General features: G+C 43.3%; 1 protein-coding gene across 1 annotated transcript in view; it reads right to left on the reverse strand.

Annotated features, from left to right (window-relative positions):
* LOC126188809 (atrial natriuretic peptide receptor 1) overlaps positions 1–19,652 on the reverse strand; it is a 783,072-nt gene that overhangs the window by 615,807 nt on the left and 147,613 nt on the right. The window contains exon 5 of the mRNA XM_049930422.1: positions 8,768–8,893. Within this exon, the coding sequence (XP_049786379.1) occupies positions 8,768–8,893 (126 nt within the window). The remainder of the gene's footprint in view (positions 1–8,767; positions 8,894–19,652) is intronic.

A 19,652-nucleotide genomic window follows, 5' to 3' on the forward strand; every position in this document is an offset into this window, starting at 1 on the left:
TCGTTCTTGGTAGTGCTATACTTTTCCCTTTGAGCATAGGTATACAAATAAAACTGTTTCCAGTTGATGGGATGAGACGTTCCGCCTTATGCAAGACACCTTTTTTCTTTTGTTTCACCCATACATGTTTCAGCACTTTTGTGCTATCGTCAGTGGTTTCTATTTTTATTTTTAACTGTAAATTTGTTGTTAACATATTAACATTTGCGTCGTTTACAACATTATGTAAAAGCTGCATTTATAACTTAATTGGCGAAAAGTAACATACCTTACATTATGTTATTGTCCTCTTGTTTAGGTAGCTGTTACGTTACACAATATACAACTTGTCATCTGCAAACAGCAAAACGTAATTTATTTTCTGTTTGTTATGCATTTACGAACGGAAATAAGACTGTATCACGTTTTCTTTCTGTAACTTACAGTTTTGAAGTTGTGGTACGTTTTCCTTTGTTGTTGGCGAAGTAAATAGGCTTACTTCTTTGCCTGTGTTCACGAGGCAATGCAGTTTTTCGATTACTCAAAACATAGGCGGAGTTTTCGCTGCTATTACGTGTTGTTGTGGCTGTGTAGCGTTCATTTGTTTCGTAGCGTGTTCTGCTGGGTGAGGCGCGCGAGTTTGAATTGTATTTGGTGTTAGTGGTGTGTGGTTTCTGTGGGTTTGCGTGTGTGTGATGAGTATGGGGGCAGAGAGAGAGTGAGAGAGAGAGAGAGAGAGAGAGAGAGAGAGAGAGAGACTGAAAGAAAGAAAGAAAGAAAGACAAGAGAGAGAGAGAGGATTTGTTTGTTTGTGTGTGTGTGTGTGTGTGTGTGTGTGTGTGTGTGTGTGTATTACTTGTATAGTTCTTCTATTGTGGCGAAGAGAGTTTTAAACGATTTATTGCAGCAAAATAGCCATTATACTTTTACATTAGGTTACAATTATTTGAGAGTGAATTACAAGGATGTATTGAGTGTGTGCATAATTCTTAGTAGATTACATTCAGTGCGGGTGTTATAACAGATTATCATTTGAACCATTTATTGCATAGTCTCTAATTGATCTGGTCCTCTTGTTGCATGTTACTATATGGTATCTCTCACAAGACTGCCCACATAGTGTACACTTGCAAAGGTTTGACGGTTCGTGGTATGCTGTATTTGCACAAATTTCATGGTGGAATCCGTGTTCTGCGAGTCTTGTAAGTACGTGTCTCATCTCAAAATTTGCTGCTGTCCAAGTGCGGTCGATCATGGCCCCGGATCCATAGAATTCCGTTGGTACTTCCTCTCTTTTCTTGAATAGTGATCTTAGTAGGTTCTCTGATACTGATGTGTTGGGAGGTAAGAACATTGTCCTTAGATCCTCTATGAGGAAAGATTCTCGGGCGAGAAGGTAGACTAATCTTGATCTTGTGGTTTTTGCTATCCCTAATGCTCTTTTGATATAGGTTGCTTTTACTCTTTCCAATGTTTTTGTTGCACAGTGATGTGTATTCATTGAGTACTTTCTTTCCTTGGGCTGTTGATTTTTGGATGTGGTAGTTTTCTTCTATAGTTAATTTTTGGTATAGGCTGCTGCTAGTTTTTAGGATGTGAAGATCAGTGTCAATGTTTTTTGGGTGGTGGTTGTGTTCTACCAGATGGTCTGCAAATGTTGAGTGTGTGCTCTTGCTTTTCAGTGCTCTGAGGTGTTCATTATATCTGGTTCTGAAGGTCCTGCATGTTTGGCTCACATATACAGATTGACAGCAGTTGCAAGTAAGTTGGTAGATGCCAGACTGGCTGTATTTGTCAGTGTTGGTGGTAAGTCTTCCGAGTCTGTTAAATGTTAAATCACACAAACACCCACCAGTCCCACCACCAATACAACAAACACACCTTTCACAAAAGAGTGATTAATCTAACAGACATAAAATTATCTGAACAAGAAAGCAGCCTACTTGAAAAGGGTCCCAAACATAACATTAACACAATGGTGTTACTTAGGACAGTAGAAAATATCATAACAGAAACTGAAAACATCATAAAGCAACAAGAAAAACTAAACACACCTGAATTTAATGCAAACCTAACAGAGAACTAGTTGCTGAGGAAATAAGAAATATAATCAAAGAGAACAAAACGACCATAAAAGAAAACACTAGGACTCCTGAAGAAAAAACCTACAGAAAACTACAGAATAAATTAACACAAGAAAATGCCATCATCACAAAATCTGACAAAGGTAATTCAATAGTAGTCATAAACAAACAGGAATACATTCACAAAACATTAGAATTCGTCCAAAGCAACAACATCACAGAATTAACAAGTGCCCCAACAAACCGATACCAAAGTAAGTTACAGAAAACCCTGAGAAACATAGAAACAATTTTCACAGAAACACAGATTAAAAAAAATGATACAGAAAAATCCCAAGGCCCCCACCATAAAATCATTGCTTAAAGTTCACATACCCAGAATATCCATACATCCATTAATTAACTTCACCAAAGCACCAACATACCACTTAGCCAAACACACACACACTCTGCTACAGACAATATACAAATACACTGACAACAGAAGTCTAAAGAACTCAAGTGACTTAATAGAAAAAATAAAAAAAATGAAAACATACCAAACACAGCAACATTGGTTTCATTTGATATAATTTCAATGTACACACACATCCCAACAGAAGAAACCATTAACATAATAGAAAGAAACCTCCAACTGCATGGAAACATACCCACAACAAAGATACAAGAAATATTAGACATACTCAGGCTCATCACAGAACAGAACTACTTCACATTCAACAACAGATTTTACTCTCAACAAGATGGACTACCCATGGGATCCCCAATCAGTGGCCTCCTAGCTGACATTTTCCTCATTCAGATAGAAAAACAAATCTTTGACAAAATAGTAATACCAAAACAGTACAAAATAATGTATTGGTACAGATACGTAGATGACATAATTTGCTTAATAGATGAACCACTGTCCCGCATAAAAGAACTTCATGATAAGATAAACTCCATCCACCCACAAATACAATTCACCATAGAAACACAAACAGATGAAAAACTTAATTTCTTGGATCTCACTATACACAAGAGAAACAACAAACATGAATTCACAATCTACAGAAAACCCACACTCACCAGCACCATTACTCATAACCAATCCAATCACCCCATAACCCACAAAGAAGCCAGCTTCAGATATTTACTTCACAGGCTGAACAAAATACACATGAATAAGCATGACTACACACAAGAACTGAACACAATAAAACAATTGCACAGGAGAATGGATATGACGCAATGAGAGTAGTCAAAATAAACCAAAAAATACAAAAACAAACAGCACATAACCATGAAACACACACACATACAAACACAACTCATCACACAACAAATCAGCAGACAGTAAGCAACAAATGGCACATAATGACCTCCAACAACAAAATCACAGGGTGGGTAATATACTAAAGAAACAAGGACTCAACATAGCATACAGAACCAACAACACAATACAGAGCAGACTCGGAAGAATTACCACGAACACTGACAAATACAGCCAGTATGGAATCTACCAACTTACTTGCAACTGCTGTCAATCTGTATATGTGAGCCAAACATGCAGGACCTTCAGAACCAGATATAATGATCACCTCAGAGCACTGAAAAGCAAGAGCACACACTCAACATTTGCAGACCACCTGGTAGCACACAACCACCACCCAACAAACATTGAAACTGACCTTCACATCCTAAAAACTAGCAGCAGCCTATACCAAAAATTTTATAATGGTGATTAAAATCCGTCTTGATTGCAAAAAATTTTTTTTATTATTCATATGACCGGTTTCGGTTCATTCAGAACCATCTTCAGATCTGATATTTCAGTTACAGGAGTATCCCGTCCAAATCCAGCAACTTTCATATGCTACGTCACATTTTATGTCAAGGCACAATAGTCAATCCTCTCTGAACTATCAAGGATGAGAAGGTGGCCCATCTGTTGCCCTGTGCCTTGCCTGCCCCAGTGTAGCGACGTGCCGTTACTGCAGAGGTTCATGAGACAGTTGTGTAGACTATTCTGCGTACCCTTCCCGAGTTCTTTGTGCATTAAGTGACCCCCCACGAGGCACCTGTGTCAGAGAACCAGCACGAATGTAACATTTAACGAATATTTTTTCTCTCTAAAAGGTAGATCCGGCTCATATTTAATTGACAATTTGTAGATGCTTATTTTGCTCATTGACCTTGTTGTGTTATGAATTCCATGTCTCATGTATATTTTGTTAATGTCTTGTAATGAATGGGCGAGTTTCACATGTTACTTTATAAGGGTGCGACCAAAAGATAGTTATGTCGATGTTGTTGTGTAGATATTAAATATACACAACAGTTAGGATGCACTACATTCAATACTCATAGAATTATGTAACTATTCCTGAAACATGGGTAGTCATAACAAATTTCTCTGACAATTTATTAATACTGTTCAATGTTTAAAACGCCCAAAGCCCACTTGTTCAGTTTTGGATTTCGTTGTTTTGTGTTTGGTCAGCACCAAGAGAAATTCAATAACATATGAGGATGCAAATGTACAAACTTTCATTATGGATGTTCTCAATGTCAGTCCAGAAATTACACTTTATATACTACACATTCTTAGACAAATACCAATGACCTTAAGTCAGTTATCTCGTAACGTGAATATGCTACGAGAGAACCTAAATGTCAGGCAGAGTAAGTTTTAACAATACGCTGTTGAATGTAATATTAACTATGACCTGTGAGTTTAGATTGGTTCTTTATTTGTTTGCTGGATCATTTGTACTTATTGGTTAAGATAGCATCATCTCTAAGGATTTGCCTTCTGCTAATAATCCAGCACTAAGTAATGAGGTTAGGGTATTTTCCTTGGATTTGAATCTGGTGGAGACAATGTGGTACTAATAATCAGATGACGCACTAGGGGTTGCGGTGTCTCTTGAAGTCTGATAACCTGGACTGACCTTGAGGCACGCCAAAGGCTGAACAAACTAATCGAGGTGTTGGAGACAAAATTTTGCTTGTAGCTGCACCACTACCTAGCTCAAGAGAGTGCCTTCAGAACAATGTTTTAAATAGATTAGCGGTGTTATGAAACAGGGTAGAAAATTCTGCATGCCAGTTAACTCAAAACTCGAATGTGATTTTGCGATTTAGTGACTGACAACAGGGTAAGTCAGAATGAGTGCTACTGATGAAATGGAATCGCTGTGTCTGGCAGTAGGGTGCCCTCTCTGATTTCCATTTCTTTCCTTTACTGACGTGATGATGGTCTCAATGGTTTGTGGAAGTTTGCAGTACGCATGTGAATGTACACTGGGTTAGATGTGGGTCGGGAGAGCGAGGAACAGACTGGAGAAATGGGACCGATTGGGAGCAGAGACATGCCACCGGGTGACGGGCTCTCTGAGCGGAGACCGGAACGGCCGTCCCCAGCGTCCAGCCGCACAGCCTGGTGTCTTTCGGATGAGTAGTGCAGCGCCGTGTTTTGAGGACCTTCTTTGACCATAAACATCCGCCGCTTGTAGGAAGCGAGGGCTAAGAGTATCAAAGTCCTGCCTCATAGCAGCTATTTTCTTTCATTTCTTTCATTTCTCAAGTCCTCAGTTGCAAGGCCAAACGCGCAGTTGGCGTTATAGCTTGTGACTTCAAAAGCGTAATGCTGAAGTCGATCTTTCTGTAGTAGGGGCGATGTTAATGCTGTAATTAGCATCTGAATGAGAAGCACTATAGTGGTGAGAGTCTCTAGTTGGAGGGAGTCTTCGCGAGTGGGCGGCAGTGCTACTTAATTTTGCAACTGGCAACTAGCAACGTCTGATGGGAAGGAATTTGGAGGGCGTAAGTGAATGCCACAAGGGTTTAGTCACGGGAGTGTCAACATCAGCTTGCGGTTCGATTGCAGAGGTGTCCACACCATCTTGCAATTCGGTCGAGGAGGTGTCCGGATTGAACCAGGAACAGAAGCAATAGAGGGTGGATCGAGTTGGCGTTACACTGTGGTTGAGCCCGCATCTTCGAGTTGCAACACGGTGCTGACAACTTCGTCTTCACGAAGGGCCTCGCGCTTGTCCAATATGTAGCTTGACGCAACTCCGTCATGTTTGGAGTGGGGTGGACTTGCAGATCTGGTAGAGTAGCTCATTTCGATTTCACGCTTTTAGAATGCAGGACGACCGACTGTCTCTGGTTCATCGCACTTGTACTGAATGTGTGATATCTGGGGATGTCATCAACTTCCAGTCAGTGTTTCCGCCCGGAATTTGCAGGATATATAGAGTGCAGCGAAGTGAAATGTCGTGTGTCAAGGGCCTCCTCTTTGGCTGACTGGTCACCTGGTGCAAGTTTTTTTAGCTGACGCCGCTGTGGCGATGTGCGTGTCGATGAGAATCATATGATGATTAAGACAACACAACACCCAGCCCCTGGCAGAGAAAGTCAGGATTTGAACGCAGGCCCCTCGCATGACACCCTGCTGGGCTGACCAGTCAGCTATGAGGCAGACATAAGATTGCAGTTCTAGGCCTACTTCACTACAGAGTCAATTCTGAAGTGGGCCTATACTAAATTCATAGATGGGCAAGTAACGCTGCTATCAACTTAAACTCATACCCGAATTGAGAAACAAAATTGTGACTATCATCATAGCAGAATTTATGTGTTGTTTAGGACATGTGTATGTGAATAGATTTAAGTATTTAAACAGCGCTAATCAGTGTTTCTGTTTGGTAGCTTCACTGTAGTAAGTTAGATGCAATCAACCAGTGGTCAGGGAAATACTTTCAATTACAGTACATCATATAGAAATAAATACTGTTCCAGGCAGGAAGCATCAATCACATTCATATTTATGCAAATTCCTCACTTTAAGGTATATACTAAGGGCGGTAATTTCGCGTTATCCACTTAACTTTGTGCACAATTGAAATTTAAAGGGAAGCTATTTAAGAAGTGGCCTTCCCACATTGTTTTTGAGTGATTGGGAATTTAAGCGTGATCGGGTTTTACAGTATCAGTAGACATATTAAAATGTTATGTACACTACTGGCCATTAAAATTGCTACACCACGAAGAAGACGTGCTACAGTCGCAAAATTTAACCGACAGGAAGAAGATGCTGTGATATGCAAATGATTAGCTTTTCAGAGCATTCACACAAGGTTGGCGCCGGTGGCGACACCTACAACGTGCTGACATGAGGAAAGTTTCCAACCGATTTCTCATACACAAACAGCAGTAGACCGCCGTTGCCTGGTGAAACTTTGTGATGCCTCGTGTAAGGAGGAGAAATGCGTACCATCACGTTTCCCACTTTGTTAAAGGTCGGATTGTAGCCTATCGCGATTGCGGTTTATCGTATGGCGACATTGCTGCTCGCGTTGTCGATATCCAATGACTGTTAGCAGAATATGGGATCGGTGGGTTCAGGTGGATAATACGGAACGCCGTGCTGGATCCCAACGGCCTCGTGTCACTAGCAGTCGAGATGACAGGCATCTTATCCGCATGGCTGTAACGGATCGTGCAGCCACGTCTCGATCCCTGAGTCAACAGATGGGGACGTTTGCAGGACAACAACCAACTGCACGAACAGTTCCACGACGTTTGCAGCAGCATGGACTATCAGCTCGGAGGCCATGGCTGCGGTTACCCTTGATGCTGCATCAGACAGGAGCGCCTGCGATAGTGTACTCAACGACGAACCTGGGTGCACGAATAGCAAAACGTCATTTTTTCAGATGAATCCAGGTTCTGTTTACAGTATCATGATGGTCGCATCCGTGTTTGGCGACATCGCGGTGAACGCACATTGGAAGCATGTATTTGTCATCGCCATACTGGCATGTCACCCGGCGTGATGGTATGGGGTGCCATTGGTTACACGTCTCTGTCACCTCTTGTTCGCACTGACGGCACTCTGAACAGTGGACGCTACATTTCAGATGTGTTACGATCCTTCATTCGATCCCTGTGAATGCCTACGTTTCAGGAGGATAATGCACTACCGCATTACAGGCCTTTCTGGATACAGAAAATGTTCGACTGCTGCCCTGGTCAGCACATTCTCCAGATCTCTCACCAACTGAAAATGTCTGGCCAATAGTGGGCGAGCAACTGGCTCGTCACAATACGCCAGTACTACTCTTGACGAACTGTGGTATCGTGTTGAAGCTGCATGGGCTGGTGTACCTGTACACGCCGTCCAAGCTTTGTTTGACTCAATGCCCAGGCGTATCAGGGTCGTTATTACGGCCAGAGGTGGTTGTTCTGGGTACTGATTTCTCAGGATCTATGCACCCAAACTGCGTGAAAATGTAATCACATTTCAGTTCTGGTTTAACATATTTGTCTTATGCATACCCGTTTATCATCTGCATTTCTTCTTGGTGTAGCAATTTTAATGGCCAATAGTGTAGTGAGAAATGAATTATTAGTTGAAAATACTGATGTAGCTGCTACGGAGGTCATCGACAGGAAGGAGGAGTGATTGAATGAATGTATAACTTTGCAGCACCACGGTGTGCTCTGTTTTGAAACGTCGAAGTAGATCAAAACTCTGTGCGGGACTGAGCCTCCAACCCGAGGCTCTCGCCAACTAAACAGTTGAAGGGCGTGGCTGGACAGCTGAGCTGGTAAGAGAGGCAAGCTTCTGGGTCAGAGTCTCAGCCTGGCCCACAGTTCTGATGTGGCAGGGAGCGGCAGTGAGAGGCTGGTCGTCGCCGTAGTCGTGTACTCACCGCGCGCGTACATGCTGGCGTCGCGCAGGTACTGCTCCAGCACCTCCTCCTGCTCCTCGTTGCCGTCCAGCTCGCGCACGAACTTCAGCACGCCCTCCTGCTTCAGGCCCAGCTCCAGGTTCTTGCCTGAGTGCACACATACAAAACACCACTCGCTGCTCACTTGGATATGCAATAGGCCACAGGCTTTCTCTGGATGCACATTCGTTATGTGTATTTATTTATTTATTCATGAATGTAAATTTGTAAATTCTGTGCATATGAGTGCATCGTCACAGGCATGAAAACTGAAAATATGTAGGGGTGAATATGCACTAAAAACTGAAAATTTTTTTCGACATGGAGTAGAAACTATATTTTCTGTTTTCCTTAACATTATCCCTAAATTTCCTTAATAAAATTTAATACTTAAGAGAAAGAAAAACCTATAGTATTCGTCCATAATTTCGCATGATTACCAGTGAAACATAAATAAATAAGTCAAAAGAAAAATTCCCTTCTTTTCAACTATGAAGAAATGCAAGGGATCGACAGTAGAAGAAAGGTGTCCTTACTTCATTACTGTACTATAGTTATATTCTTCCTAAATGAGGTCTATAAGTTTTGAAAACTTCCTTTGCTTAACTTCACTTCCTCTTTGAAAACTAAACTGATACTTCAAGCGTCCTGGTTGCTGAAGTCCCTCACTATCTGCGTACATTTTTTATCACAGCACCAATATTTGAAGTTCCTCGTGTTGTAAAGCTATGAACAGGAAATTCTGAATTTTTCTGTGGGCTTTCGTGGCCTTTCGTTACGAAAATGCCTAAGTTTCGCAGTGTGAAATTCCTGTAGTTAGTGCTCAAATCTCCTGACAGTCAAGGGTACGCATTATGAGATTGGAAATAAGTATCATGCGAGTTGAAACGTTTCTTGGACTGTAGTGTATCTAAATTACGTTTTATTGATAAGGACCATCTTATTCATAGTCCATTTCCGAATTACCTATCATACAGACGAAAGTATAGACTAAAGAATCTAAGATGTTGCAGTGTGTGCAGAAAGGTTTCGGAAGCAGGCCAGTTTTGCAGAGCTTCTCGTCGCTTGGAACTATTTGACTTACTATGTCATGCCTCGGTGGATCTAGCCTGCGTACTGAGGAGTAAATTTTGTTTCTCCAAATGTTTCCCCAAACATTAGGCTCTGAGGATTCTTCCAGGTATGATTGTTAGTTTTGTATCCTTATTAACGAAATACTTCTCTGCAGCCGAGTCCCTAACACGCAGTTGCGCTATGGTGCTCGACTGAGTGGTAGCTCGTTCGAATTCCAGCTGTTGACATCTTGAGCCTGAAAAGGGAGGAGAATTGGCTGACGTCGACCCTTGGTGTTATCTGAGAGTAGTAGGTTACAGGGTGAAAATTATTGAACTACATGGAAAAAACCAAAATTACTTACAAATTGCGGCATGCGCACACTTTATTCAAGATGTAAATGTCCTTACAGATGTGCGGATTTAGGTTAAAAATGGTTCAAATGGCTCTAAGCACTATGGGATTTAACAGCTGAGGTCATCAGTCCCCTAGACTTAGAAATACATACCGAGCGAGGTGGCGCAGTGGCTAGCACATTGGACTCGCATTCGGGAGGGCGACGGTTCAATCCCGCATCCGGCAGTCCTGATTTAGGTTTTCCGTGATTTCCCTAAATCGCTCCCGGCAAATGCCAGGATGGTTCCTTTGAAAGGGCACGGCCGACTTCCTTCCCTAATCCGATGAGATCGATGACCTCGCTGTCTGGTCTCCTTCCCTAAACAACCCAACCCCTGCCGGCCGGTGTGGCCGAACGGTTCTAGGCGCTTCAGTCTGGAACCGCGCGACCCCGAAGGCTCGAATCCTGCCATGGGCATGGATGTGTGTGATGTCCTTAGGTTAGTTAGGTTTAAGTAGTTCTAAGTTCTAGGGGACTGATGACCTCAGAAGTTAAGTCCCATAGTGCTCAGAGCCATTTGAACCATTTGAGCCACCCCCCCCCCCCCTCCTTAGAAATACATAAACCTAACTAACCTAAGGACATCACACACATTCATGCCCGACTCAGGATTCGAACCTGCGACGGTAGCAGATTTAGGTTATAACATGTTGGATACGCCTGCCACGATTGGCGATACTGTGGCGTAGATGAATAGTGAAATTCTGCATGACCCGCTGAAGTGTGGGAAAATCGATGCTGTCGATGATCTCCTGAAAGGCTGTTTTCAGATCAGCGTTGGTTTTGGGGTTATTGCTGTACACCTTGTCTTTGATACGGCCCTACAAAAAGGAGTCGCATCTGTCCAGATTCGGAGGATATGGCGGTTAATCGAGGCCAATTCGAGTCGCCTGTGGGTACCCCAGAGTCACAATGCGGTTCCCAGAACGCTACTCCACGACATCAAACGCTCTCTTACGTCGATGGGGTCGGGCTCCGTCTCGCATGGACCACATCTTGTTGAAATCAGGGTCACTTCAGATGATAGGGATGAAATTATCTTCCAAAATCTTCACGTACCGTTCGATAGTCACCGTGCCATCAAGGAATATCGCTCTGATTATTCAGTGACTAGACATTGGACACCGCACAATCACCCGTTGAGGGTGAAAAGACTTCTTGATCGCGAAATGCGGATTGTCAGTCCCGCACATGGGCTAATTTTGCTTAGTGACGAATCCATCCAGACGAAAGCAGGCTTCGTCGCTAAGCCAAACCATACAGCGCTTATTAATTCCCATCATGTCCCGCGGCCAACCGTCCAATTTGAACCTCCTAATGCAAACCGTTCAGAAACTATGACCATTTTATTTCATATACTTCAGTAATAACCATCCTGTACATGCCGACACCGGGTTCCAAACTATCCCTTCCATTCGTCCACAGACACAACACAATGTTCCAAAGCTCGGACAAATTAATTTGGCCCGTACACAGAAGCGCAGTCTCGTTCTCGGCGCTGAGTAAATCCACTCCTGTGCTGAGCAGGGGTGGCCGTTTTAGTTTTCCCTCTGCTGTCGAGTATGCGTTTCGTCCATTAGAAGTGAACATCTCAGTGGTTCATGCACTGGGTTTAATAGTCGGCGCTCTACTGTGAGGCCACTGACTTGCCGGATCATTCTGACGTAACCTGCAAATACGATCGCTTGCAGACGCGCTAGCTCTATAATAGCTTAGACGCTTGCCTGTGAGTAAGCCTAAGCTGTTGAATTTCGACTCTCCTGCCGCTGGGTGGCCGCTCGCAGCGGAACTACCGTCGTTCGCTCCTCAATCACAAAACCTGTGTGGTTACGCTATGATTTATTTTGTGCGCTTTCTGCAAGTACTCATCACCATCATCCGCAAGAGACAGGTACGCTCTTGACACTTCACAACTGTAGCGAGGACGGCAACGATAAACGTGCCCCCCTCTCCGCTACCCCCTTCCTCGCTCCCCACTACTGCGACCTTGCCCAGGACGTTAAAGCGAGATTCCCATATATATACTCCGTTCATCATAAGAATAAACCTGATGTAAACAAACACAAACGCGATGACTGTTCAGAAGACGTAGCACGCATACACTGGTGTTGTTGCACTCTTGGCAGTAGATCCTAATTATGTATTACATATATTATTACTAAGTTACATTAAATTAAACCTTAAGATATTCAGATGTATTAGCAGCCATCCACGTTTTTCTTAATCACGCTTTAGTTAGGTAGTTTCTATTTAAAAAATCTTGTATAGTCACAGCCTCGGCACTGTTATGCTTCGATTGTCGCGCTGGTAATACGCAGTATTAAAATGTAGGCTGCTTCCTGTTCTGGAGTGAAACACGAGTGTGGAACACGGTTAAAAAGATTGCTCTTAATGTTTGTCATGAACTTACACAGATAAACGGCTTTGAAGTTTTCCGAGGGACTGTATTACCGACAGTTTGACCTCAAGGCCACATTCGTGTAGGCCTATAGCGGAATCAGTAGTGTACAAATATGTTAACTCTATGCAATAAATGGTTCGGTGGCTCGAGTCAATTCCTTTTCTCGTTTAATTTGAATTACCTACATCTCGTAATTGCAAAATTAGTCATCATTTTTTATAAATAATGCACGTCTTCTTGTTTTTAATTACGTATAGAACGCGAAATTAGTGTTTTCATTTCAAATATACATCCTCTATTATCGATGTTTTACGAAAGACGGGAAATAAAAGTTGCTTACGTTAAGGAAACATAACAATTACATATTGTAAGACAAAAATGAAAAACTAAATACTCTCTATTTCGACTATGTCCATTGTTTTATACGACAGATGTACATATTTGTCGTAGAGACGTGAAAAATAGTCATTTTCACAGCATCGAGCACATCGTACAAATGCAGCATTTTTACATTTGCCACTGTACCATTACAATATGACACCAACAGAACTGATCTGGAGCCAAGTTAAGGGATTTCGGCCGAGAAATAACAAGATTGTTAAGCTGTCAGATTACTGGCACTAACACACGCATGTTTTTCAAATGTCACTGGCGAACGTTGACAGGATGTAGAACGGCAGGTCATAGAAGAAGAGGACAGAATGCGGCGCTTGGATGGCTTCGTGGATTCTGTCGTCGATCGCCTCGTTATCAACATAGCAGGTGACAGTTCCAGTACTGAAATGTGTTTCTCGGATTCGGATAAGGAAGGAGCTAAGAGAGTACCAGACGACTGACTGTAATTAATACCTTCAAAACGGTTCAAATGGCTCTGAGCACTATGAGACTTAACATCTAAGGTCAACAGTCCCCTAGGCTTAGAACTACTTAAACCTAACTAACCTAACGACATCACTCACATCCATGCCCGAGGCAAAAATGGTTCAAATGGCTCTGAGCACTATGGGACTTAACTTCTGAGGTCATCAGTCCCCTAGAACGTAGAACTACTTAAACGTAACTAACCTAAGGACATCACACACATCCATGCCCGAGGCAGGATTCGAACTTGCGAACGTAGCGGTCGCGCGGTTGCAGACTGTAGCGCCTAGAACCGCTTGTCCATCCCGGCCGGCTGCCCGAGGCAGGATTCGAACCAGCGACCGTAGCAAATTAATACCTTCAGTGGCTTCAGTATTCAACAGTAAGGTGAAATCCCTGCACTATGCTTTTGCATCACACTTCAGAAAAATTACTCTGTGTTTAAGTTACTAATTTTCATCACTCTTGTTTGTAATTAAAATATTGTGTCAGGTGAGAACGAGAGCATTGTATGCTTTCCGTCTGGTCACCTAAGAAGCGAGCGATAATGCTAAAGTTTTGCCGAATATAATTTCTTTCTCTTTAAAAATTAAATAACATTCGGAGCTATATTGTTTCTCTGCCCGTCTCTTTTTACGTCTGAACTACAGCTGCTCACATCATTGCAGGCTTGTTGGACCGATGGTTGGCCAGTGCCGTCCAAGTTCAATGCGCCAGTAAAGCTGTTGCCCAGCACATTATCGCGCGGTCTATGTGCGTCTAACACAGCATAAAATGTACCCTTATAATCGTATTTCACTGCACAGGTGGCAACTTGGCTTCCGCTGCACGTGAAACGAAATCCAATGAGGTTCAAGAAAACGCGGAAGAATACGTGAGGTAATGTTTACATCAGGTTTATTCTTATGATGAACAGGGTATAGTTCAGACACCCCTTCTCTCCGAATGTTAACAACATTTTAAAATGCTTCCTGCTGTTATTTCTGAACAGTACAATCAATATTCTCCCATGGCACGTGTGATAATAACATCGCTGTGGGAAAAGACTTGATGAAGGAGCGTGCCTTATCATACTGCAGGAATACGATCCAAGTGATATAAATTCACGAACATGAAATGAATAGAGGCAAGATGGGTGAGATCACTGCCAAGATTCATAAATGACATCAATGGAAACCGATAAGAAATAATTTTTTTTAAGGCTGTAGTGGCCACTAGTTGACAAACTGCATGTTGGCTTCTGTCTAGGCTCCTTCGGCCATCGTTTGCCTGATGATATATTCTGACGTTTCACCAGCACAAGTGGCTGACCTCAACTCCTCAACCAACAATAGAGGATCAAGCTTCGACAATGCCAGCCACTCATGCTGCAGAAAAGTCAGAAAAATCATCAAAAAATAGTCGGCCGAGACCGAGACAGAAGTCAATAAGCAGTTTGTCGATAAGAAATAACCCACCTGCAGTGTAAATGTAATGTATATGTTGTGACAAATCGAAATCTATGGTAGACTGTCACTGGGATCCGTATTTCCTGCTTATCGACAGCAATCGCCTGCACTATTATGTTACCTGACCACGCTTTTCATTTTAAGGCGTCGGGTCTTCAGTAATATCATTCCCAGTGATTCCATTCATTTCGTTCCAGAGAAAGTAATGCAATTAAAGTATTTAGATGAATGTCGATGGCTGTCACAAGGCTTTCTCCGTATGCACCATCGTTACCACGTCTAGTGGTCATGTGGATTCTTGTTGAGTAACGTAGGGTTCTTTTCATTTCGTTCCAAAGAAAGTCATGCAATTAAAGTATTGAGATGAATGCCGATGGATGCCACAGGACTTTCTCCGTATGCACCATCGTTACCATGTCAAGTGGTCATGTGGATTCTTGTTGAGTAACGTAGGGTGCTTTCCTACCATATCCACATGATCCAAGTTCTTTGACAGACAGGACATTCATTGGGCATTTTAGTACCGACAGTGGAAGTTTCGGATTGGAATAACTTGCGTTTTCTAGCAAGTCAATTGGTTGGTGGTGTATAGTGGAGACATTCGGAATTCTGAGGAGCGCCATTATCCAGAATACTAATAAACATAAAATGTGAAATTGATGAAGACGGTAGGGAAGCCGGGGAAAATTGAGGAGAGGAAGAATACTAACCAGCAATGCCCGAGTTAGCTATGTGAACTGAAATGAATAATAAACAGGCTGTGTTAAAATCTATTGGGAAATTGGCATAGGTACTAGGCACGTAATCATGGCCAGTAACCTTAACAGTGTTCACCAATTTGTGAGTTCTCCCCTCCCCTCTCCTCGCAACAGCAAATAAAGAATTTCCACTTGGCTTTAAATAAATTTGTGACCGAAAAATCGGATGAGGCCGGGGGGGGGGGGGGGGGGGGCGGCATGGCAGCTTACATGCGAACACCACAGTAGAATTGACATAGGCATGACGCCACTTGTTTCCCAGAATTTTCTGCTACACAGACTTGTGGGAAGGCCTTGATATCCACGACTAGTTTGTATTGCAGTCGTAGAGTCCCAAAGGTTACAGAGGAATCCATCTGCAATGCATGCCAACTTTAACCTAATGGACATGCAGAGTGACATCTATAAAATTGGTAGCATTCATCTTCATCAATAGCCATATGAAATCTCTTGCAGGATTGGCGCTTCCTCCAGACTTTTTTTTACATTGGATTTTAGCCAGAACGCCATACGAATATCCTCTAGACTTTTAGTCCCCACCTGTATGCTTGTTCTATAATGCCTTGCTACCTTCTCTTCCTTCATCGCCTTGGACTTTTCTTAGGTCTTGGAACACAACAACGAATTTCCATATTGTGTTTATGTATCATTTGCATTTGCGCCATCTTACGTCTTCACTCCACTTAACATAAATTTCACTTTCAGGGCTGCTTTTAGATATGCATTGTTAACTTGTTCCATTCAATGTTGAAATTTAGCTGCAATAAAGAGGAACATAGCAACGATATCATTAGTAAAACGATGGCGGTTCAGTTACAGGGTTTGGACAAAAGTATGCAAACACAGAGAGGTACACACACACACACACAGGAACATAAGCCAAGCCTGCAGGTGGCGCTGCTGTGTTTAACCACGAACAGAACTTCCGAATGCTCTCAGTATGTTGCAAGCGACAGTAGTGGTCGGAACAGTGTTCCGTGTGGTTGTGAGTCCAACATGTCGGAGTGAAGAGAATTCGAATGTGGGCAAATTGCTGGTGCTCCTATAGTGGAAGCTTCCATAACCAAGGTAGCCGAAACGTCTGGTGTGTCTCAAGAGGGGCCGTAACGAAAATTTATACTCCCTAATTCACAACGTGGACGAAAGTGTGCGTTGAGTGATCGTGAGATGCGGTCACTGATGAGGAGTGTGACGAAAAATAGGAGGACGAGAACCGGAAAAGTCACTGCAGAACTTGACATTGCACATGCCAACGCTTTCGGCACCAAAATAACACGAAAGGCGCTCCATAAGCAGCGGCTTGCTTGGCGAGTTGGAATTCTAAAACCACACATTAGTAATGCAAATGCCTATAACAGGAAAACGTGGTGCAGAAGCCATAAAGCGTTGACTGTAGAGAACTGGAAGAAAGTAATTTGGTCGGATGAGCCTTGTTTCACACTGTTCCAAATTTCTGGCCGAACGTATGGCTCACATGTGCTGTCTCAAGCATACAATTCAGCCTGATTGCTGCCAAAAACGAGTGCGGTGGGGTAAAGCGGGGGCTGGGGCTTCGGTGACGTTTAGAGTAGCCGTATCGTGGTATCCTAAGGGCCCTAAATTTACTCTGCAAGTTCGTTTTACTGCCAAAGTTTGTGTTATCTTTTTGGCTGATCAGGTCAAGCCCATGGTACAACATCTATTTCCCAATGGGGGTGATGTGTTCCAAGACGAGAGGGCCCCTGTTGACACACCTCGTACCATCCAGATGTAGTTATGTGAGGATGAGGATGAATTGTCGCATCTCCCCTGGCCACCATTATCAACATATCTCAATATTATTGAGCCTTTGTGATCTATTTTGGAGAGAAGGGCGCGAGATCGTTATCCACCTCCATAAACGTTACCTTACCACCTTACCGTGGGTTTGCTGTGACGCAAACCCATGAGCTGACAGTCGGCCTGACTACTGACAGAGTTCAGCCTTTCTATTCTCTGCGGCACTAGGAGAGGGAAGTGTTGCGGGTCCTTCGCCCTGGCCGCCTTTTATCCATGGGTAAGATCCCCCAGTACCAATTCTGACAGCAGACTGAATTGACCTGGAAACATCCTGGAGCGACTGGAACGACGAAAAATCCTTGTTCCTACCTGGGATCTTCAGAGGTGGAGTCTTGTGCTCTAGCTACTAGACCACCACAATCACCAAATATCATAGACGAGGATAAATACAGGGCTTTGTAGCTGGATGCAGAGCGTTACATAGGAGTGGCAACAGGCTGGTCCACTAAGCAAGCAATCAACTGGAGACACAGTGGGCTATCGTGGCCGAGTGGGTTGTGTTCAGCTGTGCAGTCCAAGAATCCAGCTATGCCAGCCCTCGATGGGGCAGGTCAGATCAGGCTGCCAGAGATGGGCTGACTAGACTGCCACATGCACTGTGCATCACTCCAGCTATGATAACACGTAATACGCAATTAACAGTCATTTTTAAACCTGTTCTTTCTTCACCCGTAAAGCTAAGAGGGCTTTCAGCTTATTGCAAATGAGCCCCAAGGCTCTCGCCCCTCTCCTCTCCATCATATGCTCTACACTGCCTAATCCTGATCCACCTATTCGTGCAATACACTAGACTTCATTCTACACTCCATAAATCCCAACAATCTTCACAACGCCACCTTAATCAGTTCAACTCCTCATGTAACCACTGGTTCCTCAAGACAAATTTTCCAAATCCAGAGAATAATTGTAAAACAGACCACATGCCCTGCCTGTCCCTATGATTTCCTCTTAAGTATTTATGACTGTCCTACTCTGCTAACCAACACATTAAAATACCTCACACTAATGTTCAACCGGCAGTTCACATGTAAACCCAATTAACTGATCAACGAGCAAAAAGCCCATAACAGAGTAAAACAGGCAAAACTACTATCTGGTAAAACGCAGATTTTGAATCTGTCTGCTGTCTTGCACACCTACAAAACCTGGATACCATATAGCCTCTCTTGTGCAAATACTGTCTGGATAGACTTTGTAACCATGGACTCTGCCTCGCTTTCCACATGTCTACCTCTGCCCCCTTGGCTCTTTTATCTTCTGGTCAAATATCCACTTCTCCTCATTCCTACTGAATACTTCTACATATATTACATATCAATAAACTACAGTCCTACATATCAATAAACTAGAGTCCAAGAACCCCATTGTACTGCCCGGCCACCCACATTTTTATTTTCTAAACCTTGTATGCTGTCATGCCTATAAAACACATCTCACCATTACCATACCTACGCAACACTACATGCTATCTCTTAATGAAGCTTCAACCTGACTGCTCACAGGCAACGAAACCTGCTTATGTATTTATTCATCCAATAAATTCTCTGTCCACCTTTCCACATATTTTCCCTTCCATATTGTGATCTGAACCAAACCTAATCTGTAAGTCATTTTCTATCATGCGCCCTCAGCTCCAGAGCTACAATGCATCGAACCCTTAATTATACCCACACCCTTCGACCCTCAGGAACACCTAATCTTCCTTCACATACACTCCTGGAAATGGAAAAAAGAACACATTGACACCGGTGTGTCAGACCCACCATACTTGCTCCGGACACTGCGAGAGGGCTGTACAAGCAATGATCACACGCACGGCACAGCGGACACACCAGGAACCGCGGTGTTGGCCGTCGAATGGCGCTAGCTGCGCAGCATTTGTGCACCGCCGCCGTCAGTGTCAGCCAGTTTGCCGTGGCATACGGAGCTCCATCGCAGTCTTTAACACTGGTAGCATGCCGCGACAGCGTGGACGTGAACCGTATGTGCAGTTGACGGACTTTGAGCGAGGGCGTATAGTGGGCATGCGGGAGGCCGGGTGGACGTACCGCCGAATTGCTCAACACGTGGGGCGTGAGGTCTCCACAGTACATCGATGTTGGCGCCAGTGGTCGGCGGAAGGTGCACGTGC

Source organism: Schistocerca cancellata, chromosome 5 (assembly GCF_023864275.1).
Source record: "Schistocerca cancellata isolate TAMUIC-IGC-003103 chromosome 5, iqSchCanc2.1, whole genome shotgun sequence".
Classification (NCBI taxonomy): domain Eukaryota; kingdom Metazoa; phylum Arthropoda; class Insecta; order Orthoptera; family Acrididae; genus Schistocerca; species Schistocerca cancellata.